The sequence below is a fragment of the Vidua chalybeata genome, chromosome 7 (assembly GCF_026979565.1).
Source record: "Vidua chalybeata isolate OUT-0048 chromosome 7, bVidCha1 merged haplotype, whole genome shotgun sequence".
Taxonomy (NCBI): domain Eukaryota; kingdom Metazoa; phylum Chordata; class Aves; order Passeriformes; family Viduidae; genus Vidua; species Vidua chalybeata.
The window spans coordinates 682,467-704,510 of NC_071536.1; the positions used below are offsets into that span (position 1 = coordinate 682,467).

The following is a 22,044-nucleotide window of genomic DNA, read 5'->3' on the forward strand; positions in this document are numbered from 1 at the left end:
CCTGCGCTGGGGTTGCTCCCCACTGGAGCCACCACCTCTCATCACACAGAGCGGGCTCAGGAGGGGTCAGTTTATTCAGCTCTGGTTCCTGGGGCAATGTTTATTGCCCACCTCCTTTCAGCAGGTCCTCCCAGGGTCTGAGTGAGACCCGTGCTGGGGAGGGGTCCATGCAGCAGCCTGGCCAGTGCAGCATCCTCCAGCGCGTGCTGCGCTGCAGATCCCTACCCCATGCAGATGCTGCATGGCTTCTTGGGAATCACTGCAGGGATTCCCCCCAGTCCTGCAGGCAGGGCAGGGCAGGGCAGATGAGGCAGCTCAGGGTGCCCCTGATGCTGGGGGTGTGGGGGAATGCCCACTGCTGTGGCACAGATCGGGTGTTCCAGGTTTTCCAGGCCTGGGCGGTTCATGCTGCCTATCCTTGGGAGAGCTGAGAGCTTTGGTGCATCGTGAGGGATGCAGTACAAGGGAGTGGGTGGTCCTGGTGGGAGACACAAGACACTGCATCCGGAGTCTGGGGTGAGCTCGCAGGGGCACAGGGATCCCCCAGGATAGAGGAGACGCTCAGCAGCCCCTGCTGCAGACTGTAAGGAAGCAAAATGGGAATGGAGAACCCTGGGGAAGGTGAAGAAGCCACTCAAAATCTCCATGACCTAATCCATGCTTTCAAGGAGCATTTGCATAGCGACCTGTGGGAAAATGTGAGAGAGGGAAATCCCTGTCTGAGCTCGCTTTAAATGCCCTGGGCAGGTCCATGCAGATACCAAAACACTGCCAGACTGCTGGGGTGGGTGAAGTGATGCTTGGGTCCACGGGTGTGGCAGGAGGCTCCAGCCCAGGTTAGTGGGTATCAATGTAACCCCAGCACCTTTCCCTTCTCTTTTTGATGGCTCCAGGAGAGGCTGGACTTGTTTTGGGGCCCTGTACAGCAAGGTTGCAGTGCAGCACCCACTCCTGGGTGGACCCTTCACTCCCAGTCCTGGACAAAGAGCATAATCCTCCATCTTCTTGCCCTGTCCCAGATCAGTGATGCTCATGCCCACTGCCACGGCCATGGTTTGAAGCTCCCACCTTTCCACACTGCAGGAATAGATCCATGGTCATCAGGTTGGCAGGAAAGCTGGGTGCTGGCACCTCTCTGCCTGCCTGCAGGGAGGAAAACCTCCTTTTAACACAAAAATTCCCACTTGTCCCCACAGGGCTCTTTTCTGTCAAGGAGGGAATACGGGATTCTCCAGCAGGCTAGTTCCCCCTATTTTGGGGAAAGCTCATCAAGTCTTGGCACACTAAACAATGAGGATCCCATCAGAGCTACGGATGGTTGGCGGGTTCCTAAGTGAAACAAGGAGTGCAGGAATCAAGACCCTTTCCCCCAAAGGAGTGGAAATAAAGAGCTTTATATTTTCCACCAGATTTTTTTTTGAGTTGTGTTTTCGCTTTGGTGGACTCCAAACATTGTCCTGTTTGCTGGGCAGGCTTTGTGGTGGGACATATGGAAGAGAAATGGCGTTCCCCATTTGGGGGGCCTGCGTTTCCAACCCCATTTGGACTGGCAGCAGCCCATCACTGGGGTCTCATGGCATGTCCCCCTCCCTGCCCTTGCCAGGGCAGTGTTGGCACCTGCTGGGTGCACACAGTGGGCAAACCCAGCACTGAGCAGAGGAGGAGAAAGGATCTGCATGGCAGGGCAGCCAGCCAGCTTCTGCCAGGAAAGGGTTAATGCTGGAGCTGCAGCTCTGGTATCTTGTTGCTGGCTACTTTTGGTAAAAGCTTTTTTGGCTCTGTTTCAAGGGCATCAGGCTGGAGGATGACTCATGCATCCCTGCCACCAAGGAGCAAACCCTCTTGTCCCTACTTTCCCAGCACAAGGTGATGAATTCCTGAAAATCCAAGTGGCCCAGAGGCCTCTGATCATGCCTTATAGGACTTTGGTCAGCTGGGCTGGGAAAAGCTGCATCTAGGACTTGCTTGTCCTGAGAGAATTATGGTGGTGACATCTCTCGCATGGGCTCAAACGCTTGCGTGGGTGTCCCCAGGATGGGGACCTGCTGTGGGGGACACATTGTTTGGAGGATGCTTTTGCTCCATAATTGACTCTCATCCCTTTATTCCACAGGGAAGGAGCCACCCATCCAGCTGCAGCAGCACCCTTCCAACACTGCCAGATGTGCCTTCAGGTTGTGCTGCACCTGCAACCCATTCTGGAGGTGAGGAGGCAGGAACAGCCCCACCGCAGGCCTGGTGCTGTCTGGGGGACCCTTGGGGTGATGATGGCATGTTCGCCCCTGGCACAGGTCATGCAGGCTGGTGACCATTCCAGGCTGGACACTGCTGTGGGCATGGGGTCACAACCATGGGTATGGGGACATCACCATGATGATGTGTGATGAGGTCCCTGCTGCCCAGTGTGCTCTGAAAAGGATAAAAATGAGGCCTTTTGGCGATGGCAGTGGCTGAGGGTATCCAGGGAACATCTCCTTGTGTGCAGGCAGAAAATGGAGGGCTTGGAAGAAGTTTTGAGGTTTCAGGGTGGAGTCATTTCATACCAGGCAGCCTAACCCACCTCTGGAGTGACCATGCTTGGGGTGGGAGCTGGGCCAGAGACGTCCAGAGATGCTCACTCACTCTGTGCCTCTAAACTTTCCTTAAAATATAGAAACAATTCCCTATTTAAAGGCTTTTATTGGACTGATAACATGAAGCATGACGACATGAGCCCAGGGTATCTGGGAAATGAAGCCCTTCCCTGGGACAGTGTGGCTCCATGGGATAGGCAAGCCTGTCCATGGTGGTTTCCTCTGTGACTCAGTTTCCCCACCTGGAAAACAGGTTTTTTTGGGGTTCCCTCAGGGAAATGTTGGGATTTTCCCCAAATCTCCCCTCGAGGGCATGGGGATGGATTAGTGGGGGACTTGAAATTGCCTGTTTTGACTGCATAGCTTGAGTGGCCATGATTCCCAGGGACAAACCAGTGGCTCACCCTCTGTCCCAGGCCATTCCTTTGGATGTGCAGTGGCACCCAGAGAGGTGGCACTGATGCTGTGCCACACTCATGGGTATCACACCTCATTGGGGCTTCCCCGGGCTCTGCTGGCCATTCATGATCCTCCATCCGAGGTGCACAGTGCAATCCAAACCCAGAGGCCACACATCCCAGCCTGTACCTTTTCCATCCTCTCCCTGGGCTGCAGCCTCCTCCTTCCAAGTGTTTTGAGAGCTCTCCTGCTTGTCCTCATCAGCTCTCCTGCCTTGGAGTTTTCTGAGAAGGGCTGACAATATCTGGCAAGACATTGTCCCTTGTGAGCACACAGGAGGAGTTTACGAGCCCTTAGGCAAGGGAAGAGGGGGAACAAGAAAGAAAAGAGGAGGGGATAAAAAAACACAACCCAGAAGAATGAAGAGTGGCACAAAATTTGCTGACCTTCTCACTTTCTGTGGCCTCTGGAGCAGAAGGAAAATGAATTTGCGAGGGTTGGCACTTGTGGATGGCCCTGGGAGCAGGACCAGGCTGTGTGTCCTTGGGCTGACCTATGGTTTGGGGTCTTTGGTCTAGGGTCTTTCTGAAGGACATGGGCTTAGCGTGGCTGGGGGTGATGTCCATGGTGGGATCTGCTGTGGGGCTTTGACATCAGCACCTTGTCATTCCCAATCCTTCTGGGGATATCTGTGTTTTGGAGAGAGCATGTTGGCTCTCTAGATCACATCCTGTGAATCTGGACTAACTCTCTCCAGTGGACTTAGTCCTCCTCCAGCAGTGAGGAAGGACCAGGGAATCCACTGTGGGTAATCCACCTCATTCCAGTGGCTGCTCCTCTGGCTTCCCACACCCACCAAGGACCTCTCAGTCTTGAAGAAGCCTCAGCCTGTCATGGCTGGAGAGCATTTTGGAAGTTTTAAGAGCTCACCAGATGTGGTTTTCCTCACAGAGACACCAGCTGCTGTGCCTCTCTGCATAGGGCACGTGAGGCTTAGCTCTCTGTGACCTGAATGTCTGCTTGTCCCCAGAATGGGTCTCCACCAGGTACCCAAACTCCTGGTGCCTCCTCTGCCCTCAGGAGTGCTGTGATCCCTCTGGGTATGCTGGGTGCTGCTGGGTTTGCCAGAGGAGGGAGGAAAAGGTGGAATGTTGAGCTTCCCCGCCTTGGCAACTGATTTGTCCTCTAGGAGATTAGTCCCTTCCCTGACTTAGGGGGGATTTGTGGCTGCTCCATCTGCTTGAACCCAGCAGATCAGCGGGTGCCAGGGAGGAGCAGCCTGAACCCAGCTGCTGTTTGCATTCCCAGGCATCCCAGGGAAAGGGTTGCACCCTTCTTTTGGGCGTTTTTAGCTATATTTGTTGGAAAGGAGCAAAAATCCCTGGAGCCAGGCAGGTGATGGAGGTGATAGAGTTTAGACCTGAGACTGTGCTGGTGGAGGTGGTGAAAACCATGTGAAGTAATGTCAGTGTTTTTAAGCTGTTTTTTAGACTGGTGAAAAGCCTTGAGGATGCTCCAGGATATCCCCTTTCAGCCAGGATACTCGCAGGGAGGTGTTTTCTCTGTAAATCCACTTGGCCTTTAGGAAAGCAGGCAGACAGGTGGGGAGAAGAGCATTTCACAGTGGGATTTGGGAGGGAATGGGGCTGTTTGATGGCTCACAAGTACTTTTAGACCCAGGTTTTCCTGAGGGAAAAGCTGGGAGGCAATAGGAGTGATACAGGGCTCTCCCTTCTCCTGCTCCATCGCTCTTGTCACCAGTGGAAGGTGGTGGGAAGGGAAGAGGCTGGAGGTGAGTTAGGGAAGAACTTGTGACAAATGGGCTTAGGGAGGCTGGATTTATAGAGACTGACAGAACTAGGTTTGTGGAAGCATGGGGGGGCTGCTGGGCGATGCGGGGGCTGAGGCATTGCTGAGTGCCATCCTACTCCTGGGATGTGGAGACCACAGGACACAAGGAGCCTTTGCCCGTGCCCAGATCCTAGTCTAGAGCAGGTCTGGTGTGCTGCTGGACCCAGGAATGTGCTCCCTGCCATGCTGCTTCCTTTTCCTGGGGAATGGGGCATCATGGGACCCTGCCAGACTGCCCCCCCCCCCCCCCAGCTCTGAGAAAGCACCAGTTTCTCTTTTAAGGTGGCAGAAAAACACAAGCAAGGGATATTTGGGCAGCATGGATGAGCTGCTGAGATGTCAACCCCGTGGCCATCCAGCTCACCTACCCCTGCAGAGTCCAGGGGTGACTGCTGTTCTCCTTCCCCTACTGTGTGGTCAGGAACACCGATGGAGGCTGCCAGGTGTCAGCTCGGAAATCTTTTAACTTTTCCTCATCTCCACAAATGGACAGTGTCTCCCCTCATTAGGTACCCACCCAGGGGACAGATGTCAACTCTGCTCATGGCTTTTCTCAGCTCATCTATGCCCAGGTTCCTGACGGCTCCGCAGCGCTCAGGTTCCATCACGTCACCGGGCTCTGCCCGTGGGGCTGCCCCTCTGCCAGCTGAGCGGCACCTCCCCTCCAACCCCTGCCCCAGGCTTGCTGACTCCCCCTCCTCATGGGTAGTGTTTGCAAGGATTTTTAGTTAAAAGGCTGGAAAATCTCAGGCACCAGTGACACGGTGTGTGTGTGTGTGCAAAGCTGGAATTGGTTTTCCTTGCCCAGGCAGCACATGGGAGGAGAAGGCAGCTCTGAAGGCTGCCCTTTGAGGCTGATGCATCCCGACAGCTTGTTCACTGGGACATCAAAATCATTGCCTCTGTCTGCGTGGAACACCCGGACAGGCGGATGATGGGAACACAGGTCAGGGGAGGATCCCTCTCTCCCTGCACAGGGAGCGGTGGCATCCAGAACCCCAGAGCAGAGCGGATCCAGGTGATGTGGGGGCTGCTGCATCCCCAGTGGAGGGAAGGGGAGTTCCCTCCAGCACAAAGGGGGCTGGCAGCCTGGGGGATCAATGCAGATGGAGCCATGTCACTGGTATTCCTGTCTTTGGGGTGTACAAGGTTTGGTGGTATGGTGGGAGAACATCCCCATCCCATCTCATCCCATCCCCATTCCCATCTCATCTCATTCCATCCCATCCTATCCTGCCCCATCTCATCCCTTCATATCCTGTCTCATCCCTATACCATCCATCCCATCCATCCCATCCATCCCATCCCAGCTATTCCCATCCTCATCCCATCCCTCCCTCACCACTGCACAGCATGTCTTCCAAAAGACCTTGAATTTTCCCTGGAGGGTCACAGCAAAGCTATAGGACCTCTCCAAGCTCTCCACGCTCTCTGCAGAGCTTGGACCTCACACATGTGCACCGTGGTCCCAAATATCCGAAGGAAGGTTCCTGATGGTCACAAAAAGCCAGGGACTCACCAGTGGTGAGGGGAAGCTGAAGTCCTGAGTTTGCAGGAGAGGCAGGATGGGTGTTGCAGCAGGGGAGTGGTATGGAGTAGGGGATGTGGTATTAGAGATGGTAGGATAGGGACTGCCTGGGCAAAAGCAGGGAGTTTTCACAGCCCTGTGTGACCAGGCACGGGAGCTGCCCCCACATGGAAGTACCACCAGCTCACCTTGGAAGCTGGGCATGAGCAGGGAGCCACCCTCAGCTCCTTCCCCTTGGCATTCTGCTGATGGCCCCAGATTTGTCCATGTGTTTGTGTTTCCTCCATTCCCATCCAAGACTAAATTTTGAGCCCCCTGGAATGAGGTGGCTGAGGGCTCCAGTGCAGGTGGGGCCATCAAACTGCCCAGCCCCTGGGTCCCTGTGGCCTCACTGGAATGAGTTAAGTGCAGTGAAATGCTGTAGTCTCCAGAGGCTGATTTTTGGGATTGGTCACATCAGTGCATTGGCATTCCTTGCATCATCAGGTGCTTTTATCTGGGAGCAGTAGGTGGGATTTTGCTGGGATCTGGGCACTCTGCTGTTCAGAAATGACTCCTTCAGCATCCTGAGTGATCCTTTTGAACATTCCTGACCAAATTTCCTGATGGGACGTAGTCTGTGAGCTAGCAGGCGAGCTGTCCATGCAGGGATAGAGCCATGCTCTCCACTGCTATGGATCAGGAGGTGGAAAGCTTTTGGTGGGAGAGGCCTACTGGTGTCTCTCCTGGCAATGCATGCTTCACTGGAGAGAGCATCCAGGAAAAAAATTCAATTGACTCCTTTGCTTTTACTGTCAGGGCAGCCACAAGGTGCAGGGCCTTTGGCCATGCTGTAAAGAGGATTAGGGAGGTGATGGCAAGGGTGATAGTCCCCCAGCAGCCCAAATGTTGCTTATCCATCTCATGATACCTTTTAAGACAATCTATGAGTGCCTTGGACTGGTTAGTGACGAGGAAGGAGCCACTGTGGTGTGATGTGGCATGTGCTGGATGGCTGTGCTCAGCAGAATCTTCTGGAAACAGCCCCACTGGAGCTGTCAGATGGTGCTTAAAGCAGCCAAGATGCCCTTTGCAGTGTTGAGGTTTCTGCTTTTGGGTTGCTTGAGGTTCACTCTTACCTGTGCTGGAACTAAGGTTGTCCCAGCACAGCACCAAACCTCCTGTGTGCCTGGGGGTGACCTACACCCTGATGGCAGAGAACACCTCGTGCACATGCACTGGTGCCTGCTACAGGAGCACAGGGTCATGGCTGGGATCTCACATGTAGCTTGGTGGGTTGAAGGGTTGGGACATAACAAGGAGCAGAGCTGCTGAGAGATGGACTCATTTTTGATTAAGAAAACTGCTAAAAAATTCCTTAATGCTGTGTTTGCTGGATGCTAAGCCTTGCCTTTGGATAAACTCAAACCTAGGACCCGGAAGATGAGTGCAAGTCTCTTCCCCCATGAATTTATGGGATGTGGGTTGATGATTTGTGCCCACTCTGGCTCTGGGAAGAAGGGTTAGGGTTTCCCTGCAACCCCTTGTCCTTCCAGCATTCCTACATCCTTGCCTGAGCTCCCTTTTCATGGGTATGTTGATGAGACTGGTGCCGTGATGAGGATTTTCCCTTATTATGAATCCTGGGATCAGTGACCAGCAATTGGTACTGATTGGAATAAAACAATTACCAAGGACTCCTCTGATTTGGCCCTGGGCTTCCCTGTTCCCTGTGTTGCCCTCGGCCACGGCAGCAGGGCTGGGAGGATGCTCTGTGGATTCCAGGTGAGGGGGCTGCCTGGGCTCCTCAGGGTGCTGAGATGTGCTGTCTTCCAGATCCTTCCCTGCCTCCTGCACTGCTGACCACCAGCTCCACGGGATCCCTGACCTGGCCCTGCAGGTCTTCCAACGGTGAGCCACAGTTTGAGGTTTCCATCCTTTCCAGGTTTTCAGCTTTGGCCAGAGCCCATGGGACTGGATGTTGCGATTGCAGCAGTTACTGGGATTTAGAATTTATCTGGCTGGCGTAGGCTCAATGGAGAGTGGGGAAATCCCTCAGAGTCCATCCTGGCACCTGCGCTGCTTGCAGGTGACACCAGCTGGGGATGTAGCCACTACCTTGGAGGACGTGGAGAGAACTTTTTTGAGAGGAAAAAACATAAATTATGAAGACAGCTAGTTGCTGCGAGAGGCTGTGTTTGCTCCGTCCTTGGAGGTTTTCAGCCCCAAAGGGATAAAGCCCTGGGCAGCCCGCTCTTACCTTAGTGCTGATGCTGCTGTGAGCATCAGCAGGGCTGAAGAATCACCTCAGGAGGTCCCATGGGCTCCCCTCCCACTGACAGGCTCCTTGCCATGGCAGGAAAGTGCCCAGGTCACTGGGGATGAGCATGGAGGTTGCTGAGTCACTGGGAAGGGGAAGGTTTTCCTTGTTAACACATAAGGTGCCCCAACACACTACGAGCAGCACCAAGTTCAAGCAAGGGGTCTCCAGCTCACCCACCCTGCTGCCAAGGGAATATTCTGAGCAGTGGAGAGGTTTTCCTGCCCTCTGGCACTTGGTTTATTAGTGGCTGAGGCTGTTCCATTGATTGTATTGATGGGTAGTGCATGCCCCAGTTAACTTATTGAGAGCAGCAGCAAAAATCCAGCTGACACCCGGAACCGTGGTGCTGAAACGTGCTGGATCCTTTCCACCACCGCTGGGTTTATGTACAAAGCAGGCCCCTGGCTCCACTGCTGGGCACGACCACAGGCAGGTGACCATAGAGGAGGACTGTTGGGCTGTGGTTACCGGGGAGTCTCTGACATTCCAAGGATCTCCTCCTCCACAGGATGATTTCCTGTGGTTGGTGGATGCTGACGATCTGCCCAAACCTGTTTGCAATGCAGAAAAAAAAAATTCTGCTTGTCTACCCAAATACAACCTGGAGGTGATGCTCTTGATCATTCTCTCCCGATCCCCACCCCAGTCTGTGTTTTACTTCTCTCTGAAGTTCACATTCAGCAGCTTTGGTCTTTCCTCTGTGCCGTGCTTTAACCTCTGCCATGTCCTGGTCTGCAGGCTCGTGCGTGGACTGCTGGGTTCCCCCCCACGCTCAGCATGCCCTTTTCTGGTGCAGCCAGACCTTCCCAGGAATCATTCTGGAGCTCAAGGCCATCCTGTAGGGTAAGGTAAGGTCCTTTCCAAGTCGTACAATCCCAGAATGGCTCAGATTGGAAGGGGCCTTAAAGCTCATCTTGTTACATGGGGACACTTTCCACAGGCCCCATCCAACCTGACCCAGAACACTTCCAGGGATGGGGCAGCAACAGCTTCTCTGCAAATCTTGGGAGGAGGGATCTTTGCAGATCCCTTAGGCTGTAAAACACCTTCAGGGAGGGTGCTTGGGCCTCTCTCCTGCATCTGTGCAGGTCTCTCAACCTGCTGTCTCTGCCCTTGACACCTGCTTTCTGCCACACTGGCCATTCCATTAAAACCAGCAAAAGAGCTAAGCTGGGAAGTGCAGAGATGGGGTGATTTTCATCAGCCCCTCTGCTTTTGTGACTAAAATAGATCAGGAGTGGCCATAGGCCATCGTGTTGTCCCAGGCACGAATGGATGGTGGTGCAACATTTCAATTAGTGGAGGGGAGGATGCACGTCTCCAAGGGAGAAGACCGCTCCATAAAGCAGAAATGTAGTGACAGACAAACCCATTCTCTTTTCTCCCATTCCTTTTATGAGTGTCACTTATCCCTGTTTTCTGCACAGAAAACACTGGGAGAGACTGGCCAGAGCAAACAGCCTGCACCTGCAGCACAAGGGTGTGTTTTGGATAGGGGGATGGAAGTTCCCCAGCAGAGCTGCAGGTGACCCAGTAAGGTGCAGCAAGGATAGGACTTGCCAAAAAAACAAAACCTGTGAGGAGGTTTATCTATGGCCTCTGGTGATGTGGTGGATACTGGTTGTGTCTGGTGTGAGGTTTCCGCCATCGCCTGTCCAGCAAGTGTGTTTTATTCTCTGGCTTTAGTGTATACACTTTCCTGCAATATAAGGCTAAATTTGGGTGAACATCACAACATCTCATAGCTCCCATCTCCCTCTGGTAAGGTCTCTGTCCTGGTTTAGGGCAAATTTGGGAGAAAACCTTTGGAAGGAGCCCCCAGAAAGCAAACCCCCACAGCCCCACCCCCCCACCTGGTTTGGGAAGAATTTCCTGGGAGAGAAGTGGAAAAAACCTGTTTGTTTAGCAAGCAAAGAACTCCCCAGTACAAAAAAAGTGAACAACACCAGATGACAAAAACTCTTTCACCTCTCTGAAGAGATGACAAATTCAGAAAGTCTCTCCTGGGAGCGGTCGCCCAGCTATCAGTCTCCGGCGCTGGGGATGGCTGCTGCAGGTCACAAAATGCAGGCTCTCAGTGTTTCTTGGTGTTTTCCAGCTCCCAGTCAGGAGCAGGTTAGAATGGTATTCAGGAAAGGGAAAGAAAAACAATACAGGGAAAAAATTGGACTGCCTAGCTAAACTTACTAATAAGCAAAAGCAAGGGTAAAAGCAAAAAGCAGGAGCAAGAGCAAAGTGAAAGCAAGCCAGCAAGCAAGCAAGCAAGCAAGCCCTATCCTCTCTCCTAGACACAGACCGTGGGGGAAGGTGAGCTGGCTGATAACAAGACAAAACAAACCTTCACTTTTCAGAACCAGTCCTGAAGGCACAGAACATATCATCAAGCATAAACAGAACACACGATTGGGGATATAAGCACTATAACGTCACCCTAGGACAGTCTCTGACATAATTTTTCTGCCTTCTCATGCTCCCTGTCCACTATCCCATCCCTTCTCCCAGGTCTGTGTCCCAGCCCCTCTCCCACATCCATAGGAGGGAGAGGAGCCTGATGCCTGTCTCTCACAAGCCCTCCCCAAGGCTGTGTCTTGGATCTCTTGCTCCATGGGATTCCATGGTCGGAACTCAAGGCTGATCCTATGTGTGTGGTACCATGACATTTTTATAGCAAAACTACAGCTGGGAGAGACACCTGGAAGAACACAAGGTGGGATTGTGGGCATTGTCCTCTGCAGGGCCAGGAGTTGGACTCGATGATCCTTGTGGATGCCTTCCAACTCAGGATATTCTGGGACTTCACACTGAAAAAACTGCCGCTCCATCTCCCATCCAGGTGATGGGATGGGTGGTCACTGCTGATGCTGGAAGATGGAGATTCTATGGGGTTAGCAATGTGCTCAGGTGGGAATGCTGATTCTGGAGATGCTGTGGGGTGGGAATTGCCCATTCCAGCAAGGCAAACAGCTGTGACACAAGGCTGCAGGGTGCTGATGGGGACATGCCTGCCAGTGCCAAACCATTTCCCAGTTTGACCCTTCTGCTCAATCTGAACTTGAAGGTGAATGAGTGGAGCTCACCCATCGATCCAAACTGGGCTGATGAGCACCATGCCCTGCGGAGAGCTCGGCCCCCAGCGCCACCTCCCTTTCTCCCCGTTTTGTTCCTGCCTCCCCTTCACGCCTTTCCAAAGCCATCAGTCAGAGCATAGCACCCTGGGCTGCTGACCTTGCTGGGGGCTAGGGGGACAACATATAGGTCCCCGTAGAGAGACGTTCCACTGTCTGATGGGCTTCTCCCAGTTGCCACTGCCACCTCTGCACTGCCGGTAAGCCTGGCATTCACCTGCCATCAGCCTGGGGTGTGGGGAGGCATGGGAGAAGGCAAAGGGGTTGGTGCCCATCATGCCAGGAGCCACATTTTTTGTGGGCAGTGATGTTAACTGCCATGCACTGGTTCTCCTGATTTAAGGGCTCTGATGGCCTCACATGGGAAAAATACAACTTGAAGCATCTCTTAATTTTTAGCTAAAAAGTCATATGAACTGACAAGGTGTATTTTTTTACCTATTAGGAAACAAAACCTGATTTAAGGTTGGAAACTTAGAACTTGTCTTGGCTAATATGTAAAAAGGTTGGGTTTTGGGGGAAAAGAAGATGATGCGCCTTTGATTCCCGTCTTCTGTGCTTTAGCCACAGATTTTTTCCCTTAGCTGAAAATAACAAACCATTTTAATCTAAGTATTGCTTTTTCTGATCTTTTAATCCAGCTTGCTTTCTATCGGCACAGTGGCCTGAAATGATTTATCCACCTGCCTCTCTATTATATAATTATTGGGAAGATTACTGGGAAGCCAGCTTTAGCTTTGCTGGGGAAGGAGGAGGGGGCTGAAAAATGGGGCGGGGGCTCATGGAATCACAGAATCATGGAATGCTTGGGGTTGGAAAGGATCTTAAAGGTCATCTCATTCCAAACCCCTATTGTGGGCAGGAACACCTTCCACTGAGTCACAGGGTGCTCAGGTTTCTTCTCTGTGGCTATCAGGAAACATGGGAGGGGCAAGCGATGAGCTGGGTGCTTTGGGCTGTGGCCATAGTTTGCATTTGAAAATTTTAGTGTGGGAAGTTTCTCCCTCTGTGTGTATTCATTGGAATTGAGTGCCCCGTGATCTGGCTGGAGCATGACCCTCTGAGCCAGAGAGGATTTGGGTGAAACCCTGCACTTTTCTATACTGTTTGGGGCCTTTTATGGCTGTACTTGTGGCTTTGGGAACAGCATGGTGAGACAGTCTGGCCTCGGGAAGAATCTGGAATTAGGGGTTGTGCTCCCAATGCTTCCCGTCACTGTGCAGAGCCATGGAAGGGGAGCATCTGCAAGGAAGAACCAGCATTTGGGACATAGTTGTGATGCTAAGAAGGGCTGGAGGTGGCCATGGCTGCTTCAAGCTCAGCTGGTCCTCCCAGGAGCCTTAGGTGCCACTCCTGGATAAGAAGGTCTTGAACCCTTGGGTGATGGGGTGGCTGGTGACAGCTGCTCTGCAGAAGGGCTCTACCAAGGGCAAATGCCCAAGGTAGATTTGGCCGTAGCTTTCAGGTGAACAGGTGTATCCCTGGCATTGGAAAGATGGTACAGCCAAGGGTTGGCACAGCCCGATGGAGACTTGGGTTGCCAGAAAAATGCTGCTTCTGACTGGTCTGAGTGGCTTGAGCTCTGATGGACAAAACATGAGGATATCTGAGGGCTCCAAAATTTCCTTTTCCCTTCCCCAAACAGAATGTCTGGACACCAAAGGGCTGGTACCTGCCCTGGCTACTGAAGGAAGGACAGGAGATCATTAGTCTGTGGACCATGGCCAGCTGGGATGTGGTGGCTCAGAGCTGGGACAAGGCGACACCCCCCAGCACTAGTCAAAATCAGATACTGGGAGCAGTGGCTTGGCTTTCCTTGCTCCACAGGGTTTTGGGGATCTTTTCGGGATGCCCAGAATTGTCCTGCATTTTGGGCTGGGTGACTGTGTATGGGGGGACACTGAAACATCCTTTGGGCCTGGTGTGGCCAAGGGCTGGTGGGAGTGGGCAGTGCCTACCCGGGGTGTGCCATGGTCCCTCCACTGCTCTTGGTCCAGCTTCCCAGAAAGCTGTTCCAGCAGCCTCCAAAGGAGGAGATTGCCATCTCTTGGAGCAGTTGTCTGATGCATCAGCCAGGAGGACAGCAAAGGATGGGAACAGCTGAGGAGGGGTCGGGACCAACATCGGGGCACGAGATCATCTGGTTTGGGTGATGGAGCAATTGTAACACATCCGCTTCCTGCAGGGAGCCAGCTGAACTCTGGGATGTGCAGGCAGGGCTTGAGCCTGGTCCTTCCCACTGTGCTGCTGCCTCTGAGATGGAGGGTTTCGCACAGCCTGTCCCTCCCAGAGGCTCTGGCCCTGCATTGGGTGGGCAGGCACCCTGTAAAACATGCCCAAATTTCCCCCTGCACACGGGCAGCACACTGGAGCTCATCTCATGCTGGGATCCTTTCTCCTTCATGTTGGAAGCGTTGGCTGGTTTGCCCTCATTGCCTTGAGGCATCCAGATTTGCTCAGTGGCCTTTAAAAAATAATAAAAAAAAATAAATAAATCAAAGTCCATGAAATGACAAGAGCATCAGCAGTGGGTGCATCCCCCTTTTCAGCAAACCCAGGGATTTGGGAGAAAATAGGTCATGTGCCCTTATTCCATGCCACGTGGTGGATCTTCCAGGACCAATGAGGTTGGGAGCCTTTCCGCGCTGAACAGCGGAATAAGAAAAAAAAATCACTGGGATTTTTTTTCCCCCCTGTAGCATTTTTCATCCTTTCCAAACGTGAAAAGACTGGCCATCTGTCTGGATCCCCCTCCTGCCAAAGCAGTACGAAAGGGGTTCTTTGGGAAAGGTAAGGAGATTTAAAAGATTGTCTTGGTGAAAGACCACCCGCCACAGGCAACTTTTCCCACCAGTGTAAGTCAGGGAAGAGTCCTGGAATGAGCCGGGTCCCGGGCTACGGTGTGGGTTGGAAGAGCTTTGAATGCTTAGGAGCAGTTTTAAGGGAATCTCTCATGGAGGAAATTTAAGTCTGTGGCAGCGTTGGGTGGGATAATGGGCGACAGTGGCACACGAGCAATGGGATTCCTTTAAGATAGCGACTACTCCCCAGGTCTCTCCTGGGAGAAATTCACAGAATATTTTTTGGAAATTATTTTTCTGAATAATTTTTTTTTTTTTGTTTTTTGCAAAAAAAAAAAAAAAAAATTGCCAAATATTTTTTGCAAGTTAAATTTGACAAATCTTGCTGTGACTTTGTTTTGCAGATTCATCATTCTTGAAGCGTATGCTTTAAATAAATTATTTATTAAATAGTTAAATTAGTTATTTTAGTTAAATTCCATTTTACCCGTACCCAGCAGCCAGTGCCACCCTGGGCAGGGAGGCATCCATTTCTTCCTTAACCAGAATACCCAGCTGTTCCTAAATTCTGTCATTTGCAGCTCAGGCTTTGGAAAGTGTCATTTGTGTGTGCACTTGGGTGGGAATGGCACAAATGGAATTGCCTTCAAGGAATGGACACTAAAATAACAGGGATGTTAATCATGTCTTAGTGTGGCAATAGAATAAAACCTCCAACCCTGATTAATTTGATTTTTACCTTCCATTATTGTGTTTTGTTTGAAGTATTTTTACTTTTTAGTTCCAGTATATTTCCAAATTTTTTATATTTTTATTTTGAATTCCATTCTAGTTCCAGTATTTTTTAAAAAAATATTTCTAATTCCATTCCACATCCATTAATTTTTAATGCTATAAATATTCTTATTATTTAATTCCATCCTATTTTCATTGATTTTCTTTCCTTTTGCTGGGGAAATTTGATTTGGCGAGAGGAATCCCTTGTGTTATGATGCTCGCTTTGTTTTCTGTTTTCCCTCAAATACACATTTTCCTCAGGGTGTCAAAATACTTCCTTATACCATCATGTTTCTGTTGCATTTTCCTTGGTTTCATGATCACTTTATAAGTAGGAAAGTGAAATATTAGTGGCAAATGCTATAGAATATTTAAAAGCTGTTGAAATCAACCCCAAATTATCATCTCCATACTATAAAGGAAAAATATTCTCAGATATGTTTTTCTCATAATCTGAGATTTTTGGGATAATGTGATTTGAATGTGAACCATCTTAAAAAATCTGATTTTATTAATTGGAAGTCAAGTCCAGCTTAAAAATAAACAAGAAACAGTAGCTCAAGGACATTGTGTTTAAGTTTCCATAAAATGATTGACCTTTGTTTTGACAGATGCAAGGACAGATGCTGGGCTACATTTTGATACAGAAACCTAACCCTGAATTAAACAGGCATTCTTTCCTAATAGCTGGGGTTTTGCTCTTAATACAAAATTCTAGAATAACTCAGTAATATTTCCAAAGCTCTTAATCTCAGACTTCCTCTTTCTTTTTGGGATTCATTTATATAAATATTTTCAGCGTTCTCAGACACAAAACCAAATTTTTCTTCCTGGGAAATAACTGCAGGAAATGTTCTTTTAATCTTGCTGAATTAAGAGGATGCTTATTCCTTCAAAGAAAAGCGGTCATTTTGAGATGGGGACAAAAGGCTGCTGGGACAAATCTCTTTATAAGTGCTTCCAACATTATTTCAATGCCTTCAAAATAGCATTGGAGAACCTGTGGGGAGGTAGCATGGGTTGCAGGAAGAGGAATGCTGTCGGGATCACTGGCAGATGGAGCAAATCCCTCAATGGTGGCCAGTTCCCTTTTGGGGTGGACCAGGAGGCACGGGGAGCTGCTCACTCCCCACCTTGAGGGATACTCCCCTGGGTACCAGCCAGCCATGCTGCTTTGGTGGTCCCAGGATTGCTTTCCCCAGGGGATCAATTGCTTTTTCCAGACCCCCTCTTGGAGAATGAGTGCTGCAGAGCAGGCGGAGAGGGCACCTTGATGGCAGCGTGGCTCTCCGTGGTGGGGAGGGAACATGCCTGGCACACTGGGGTGAGCTCGATCCTAGTGGTGGCGGAGCACTTGGACCCCTGGCTGCAGGCTGTGAGTGCCTTTGGAGAGCAGGGGACGGTCCCCAGACCTGCAGGGTGGCACCTCTGCCCTTGAGCCCCCAAGTCCTGCAGCATGAGGGTGGGTGACAGCCCCTGTGATGGGAGTCTGATGGTTCTCTGCATCTGCTTTATGGCCAGCTGAGTTGGAAAGGGAACCTGAAAGCTTCCCCAGTCGGTGAGGGCTGTCTCTATCTGCTGAGCTTTTTCCCAGCTTTCTGCTGAATGCATCCATCCTGGTGCTGTGATTGCACACACACACACACGGATCTGGTTTAATTTATTTATTTAATCTGGGGGTTGCTAAGTGGGCTGGCAGCGGGCAGTGGGGGCACCCTACTGCCACCAAACCCCCTCCTCTCCATGGATGCAGCTTTGGAGCTGGATACCACCCATGGCAGAGGCAGGTTGTGATATCGGTGGCACATCCTCCATGGATTTTGCCAGAGACCCACAGCCCTGCAGGGATGCAACCACTGCAGTGGCTGTGCCCTCACTGCCAGGGCCAGGTTTGGGGACAGGGGCAGTCATGACCCTGTCTCTGGCAGCCCCAATTTCCAGCAGAGCCAGTTCACCCATTCCCCAGCTGAGGTTTGGCTCAGCATTGAGACCCGAAGTTACAGAGGACCTACCACAGGGAGAAGGGGAGAGGAGAGGCAGCTCTCCTTGATTGTAATTGGGGTTGAGGTTTAGTTGAAGTGAAAACAGATCGGGAGTGACAGTTTTGGAGCCTGCTGTCAGGGTCTGAGTGCAGCACACTGGCGATCCACCCCCAGATGCTGAGGGCCCCCATCCTCCTTCTCGCCAGCTGGAGCAGGGAGAGCCAGCACTGTGCAGGATGGGGACAGTGCAGCCCAGCATGGCCACCACGCAGCCCTGTCACACACTGCCCTGCAGCCCCTTCCTTTGGGCTGGGGACAATGTCGGGTGGGACACGGCCCTGTGGTGGCTATTGGTGTGGGATCCCCTGCTCCCGCCTCCTCCGGCCCTGCACCACTGGGGGCTTGTCAAAGAAGGGATGGGGTCAGTCCGCATCCCAACTGATCCCCTTGGAGTGCTGGGTCGCTACTCCAGGGAAGGCAGAGATAAGAGTCTCGTTTCCCATGTCTCTGATCAGTCTCCCATTCCCAAAGAGCATCCATGGCCAGGGTGAAAGTCATGGGTTTGAGATTGCAGACAAAGAACACTGGATCCAACTGGGATTGATGGGACCAGGGTGGTTGTAACTCCCCCCATCACCCTTGATTGATCTCCACATGTTTTCTGTGCTGCACCTAATCTGTCCCTTACATCCCCAGCATGGCAGCTGGGGGGAGTGGGAAGACCCGTTCCCCCATCCCTGGATCAGGAGGGGCGTGGACCTGTCCCAGGTGCTTTGAGAAGTTGGGTGGCATTCATGAGAGTAGCTCCAGTCCCCCTTGTTTCTGTCCAGCAGCACCTGGACAGACTGCTCCAGGGCAGCCCATGTGCTCCAAATCTCATCCCTGTTTCCAGGGATTAGAAAAATGGAGATGGGATGAGATGAAACAGTAGATTGCTTCGCTCTCAGGATGAAGGGATTTGTGGACTGTCCCCAGATCAGTGGATTGAAAATGGAGGGAAGTAGATTGAAAATGGAGGAAATTATTGGGATGCTGCTGCCTGTGGGATTAAAGTCAGGGCAGTCGGCAGGCTCTCTGGAGGACGAGGTGAATGAGGGGGGTTGTAGGATGGCTGCTGCTGGGCACTATGGAACGATGCTCCTGGTTGCATCCTTATCTGTTTTAGAGGATGCCTGGAAGATGGGCACTTTCTGCTTTCCTAGGTTCTTGGAGGGGTTCTCCTCTCAGGTGTCCCCCAGCTGCAAGGATGTTGGGAATGTGCCTGGAGCTTTTTGCAGTGCTGTGCCTCTCATTTCCAAAATGCTGGAGAACAAGCTGCTTGTCTCTGGAGGTCCATACACCTCCCTGTCGTCTCTCCTTTGTAAGGATCCAGCATGGGTCTGTGGCCACGAGCATCCTTTTTGGGGAGTCCTTTGGGTTCCCCTGAAAAGCGACATCTAAAATCTGGCACTTAGGTGGTTGTTATTTGACTGTCTCATCCCTTGGGGTGTGTTTGCAACTGTGCTGGCTCCTTTGGGGCAAGACATGGGTCCTTTGGGGCCGATGCACAGCCCTGGCAGAGCATCCCTGGGGCATCTGTGGAGGCATCTCCTGCTGCAAGGTGGCACCTCCTGGCTTCCTTTCCTTGGCCTTTGGCTGGGAGGAAATAACCCTGAACTGGGTGCATTTGGCTTGGTGTCAAGGTTGTGAGTGTGGTTGTTTAACAGAGATGAGCTTTATTTCCCAACACATGAATGTTTGGAGGACTTAAAGAAGAATAACTGGCAGCATGGCATGGCTGTGGAGAAGCTCTTTTCCTGGATCTCCTTCAGTGCAGCTTAAGCCCCTGGCTCAAGGCCCTGTGTCCCTGTGTCCTCCTGTGCTGCAGAGCCTTGGTTCCTCCAGCCCTTCCCGTGGGTCCGTGTTTGCTCACCCCAGGGTTCTGGGGTTGCTCTTTGCTGCCTGGATCTCCTTTGAAGAACCAATTCACCATTCCTGGTTTCCTTCTCCTGATCTTGCAAGTCAGCTTGTCACTCCCAGCCACTTTCAGGTGGATGGGGAGCATTTCTTCTGTTCCTGTGCACTTAATTACACACAGTTAAGTTGCAAAATTCTATCTTATTTTCTTCACATTGCCAAGCTCATTTTGCCTTCTTGCTCTGCTCACCAAGAGCTTCTCCCATGTGGGTTGTCACCTGGCATTTTAACAGGACCATCCCTGATCAATATTTTGGGGGGTTTTAGAGCATTTCCCAGCCATTTTCCAGTGGTTTCACCCACCCCAACTCCCTGCACAACCCACTGTTACTCCACTCTCCGGCAGGCTCAGTCCGGCTGCCCTCTGCAGCACTGCTTGTGGTGCTTCCCAAGGCCCACTGGTGCGGTCAGGGATGTGGACGCAGAGTGTGGCACTGCAGCAGTCACTTTCCTGGTCTCTGCAGTGCCAGGCGATGACGTTGGACGTTTGGGATTCTTTCCCCTGGATCGGCTTCTGCAGCAGAACCCGCCCCACTCTGCAGTGCCGAGCCCTGCGGCAGGGTCTGGGCTGGGGGGGCAGTGCAGTGCTGCTGGCTCTGCCTCCCTCAGCCTGCTGGGTCAGCTGGCATCAGCCAAGACCCAGCCAATGCCTCATCCTCGCTGGACCGTCAGCAGCTCCAATGGATGTTCCCAGTCTCTCCAAAATAATGGCTTGGGCTTGGAGGGAAAGCTGGTATTTCAGGAAAAACTGTAATTCCTTTTATCTATCCTTTTATCTGCTGGTAGACCAAAGGAGAAAAAGTTGATGTTCCTTATCCCAGGAAATGTTATTTCCTTGGCATTCAGGGTCTTGCCAGAGGCTCACAGACATCTGCCGGTGTTTCTGGTCACTGAATTGTGGTGGACCCAGCTGCAGTGAGCATTGGCTTTCATCACCTCATAGGGGGAAGTTTCTGATGCACTTACGCAGTGTGACATTCACTGAAAATACTGTTTTCATTGGCAAGTTGTTCCAGAAGTAACTAAGAGAGTGATTTGGAAGTGGCTGAATTATAGCACGATGTTCCCATCCCCTCCCTTCTCAATCCAACCTTCCAAAATCAGCTTTAATTAAACAAATTAAATGAGGTCCCATTATTCTTTGAATAACTCTTAATAATTCTAATAACCTTGTTGAGATGGTGGTTAAACAGGTTCAAGCCACTGTTTTTTCTCAGGGTCTTACAATCAAAAAGCCCTGAAAAGAGCCCAAACAAGGTTTTCTGTTTTTCCTAAGGGCATCTAACATCCTGCTGCTACTACATTGCATTTCCCTCACTCGTCTGTGTCTGACCTCTGTTTGCAACACTGCAGCAGCTTGTGTGAGTGAATGAGAATTCTGCGTCCTGTAGATCTCTGCAGATACATCTCTCAGGTACCTGATTTTCCTCTAAACCTGCAATTAACACAAACCTCAAGGTTTTGTCTCCCACAAATGTATCAGGGCACAGAGACAGATACTCTCATCCTGCTGTCCTGTTGCAGTGGGGAAAATGATATTCCAGACCATCATCCTGGGGAGGTTGGCAGGGGAAGGCTACAGTTTCATCCAGTGATCTTGACACAAAAGATTGCTATAGTGGTTCTGCCATCACAACAAAATTAGTCGTTCTCCCTGGACTGAGCTTGCTTTGGTGGAGGCTAATGCCTGAGCCCATAAGTGGGGTTCACCAGATAAAGGAGAAAACCAGGAAATCATCTGGGAATTTCCTGGAGGGGAGGGCAGGTGTTTGGCTGTGATGTGGCTGTGCCCACGGCAGTGTGACTGCACTGGAGCTCTGCGTCATTGTACCAGCGCAGACGTTCAGAACAAGAGGAAACGGCTTCAGGATATGCCCCAGGAGGTTTAGATTGGACATTAGGAAAAAATTCTTCATGGAAAGGGTGGTCAGGCACTGGCACAGGCTGTCCAGGGCAGTGGTGGAGTCCCCATCCCAGGAACTGCTAAAAAGGCATGTGGATGTAGCACCTGGGGACAGCATTTACTTTGACAGTGCTGGGGAAACAGTTGGACTCAGTGCTCATAGAGGTCTTTTCCAACCTAAATGATTCTGTGAGGCTGTGATCTCAGCTGGAGGGGAGCAGGGAAGTGGGAACAGGCAACTGAGAAAGAAGCCTCCAGAGATGCCTGCTGTGCGGGCCAGAGCAGGACATTTGTCTCCTGTGCTGCTTTTAATGATCACAGGCAGGGGAGAGGCAGGCATATCCTCTGGCTGATGTACTAGCAGGGCACAGGGCATCTTTTTTGGTAAAATAGTCCCACAAAGCTGGAGAGTGGAGAGGAGGAAAGGTCAACCAAAATGACTACAGCTATGGAAAATGGCAGCAGCTGGAACTGCAGCTTTGTTCCCAAAGGGTTTTTGGTGTCACTCGTGTAGATGGTGCTGCTGCCCTCCCACAGCTTCAACTCCCAACAGTCAAAGCGTGTTGGTGGCTGATGCATTTATATGTGGTTTGAGGTTTTTCCTCCTTTCAACCCTGTCTTGACCTGGCCAGGCTGCACTGTTGTCATAATCCTGAGCTGGCTGCATCGCCAAGCTTCCCAGCCGCTAAAACACCGTGCTGGAAATTGCCGGATTAGGTCTTAATGGCAAGATCAAGTCAGGGGGAGATGAGTGGGGAGAAAGCTCTTGCTTACGCAGATGAACAGGCAGCCCTCCTTGAGAAAACAGGCTAGAAAGCCTAAAATGTCAGAAAAACATCCTCTTTCC

At 51.4% G+C, this 22,044-nt stretch overlaps 1 protein-coding gene across 11 annotated transcripts in view; it reads left to right on the forward strand.

Moving 5' to 3' along the window:
- The window catches only part of PCBP3 (poly(rC) binding protein 3), a 56,443-nt gene that overhangs the window by 2,466 nt on the left and 31,933 nt on the right, over nt 1-22,044 (forward strand). For 2 of the 11 annotated variants that reach the window (XM_053947796.1, XM_053947791.1), the window contains exons 1-4: nt 2,116-2,204; nt 8,167-8,241; nt 9,392-9,501; nt 20,571-20,708. Coding sequence is in view for 4 of the 11 variants with exons in the window: in XM_053947791.1 (XP_053803766.1) it covers nt 20,664-20,708 (45 nt within the window). In the remaining 7 variants the exon portion in view is untranslated. Of the gene's footprint in view, nt 1-2,113; nt 2,205-8,166; nt 8,242-9,391; nt 9,502-14,477; nt 14,569-20,570; nt 20,709-22,044 lie in introns of those variants that run through there. The other 9 variants (XM_053947795.1, XM_053947800.1, XM_053947790.1 and 6 more) reach the window with 7 other exon arrangements.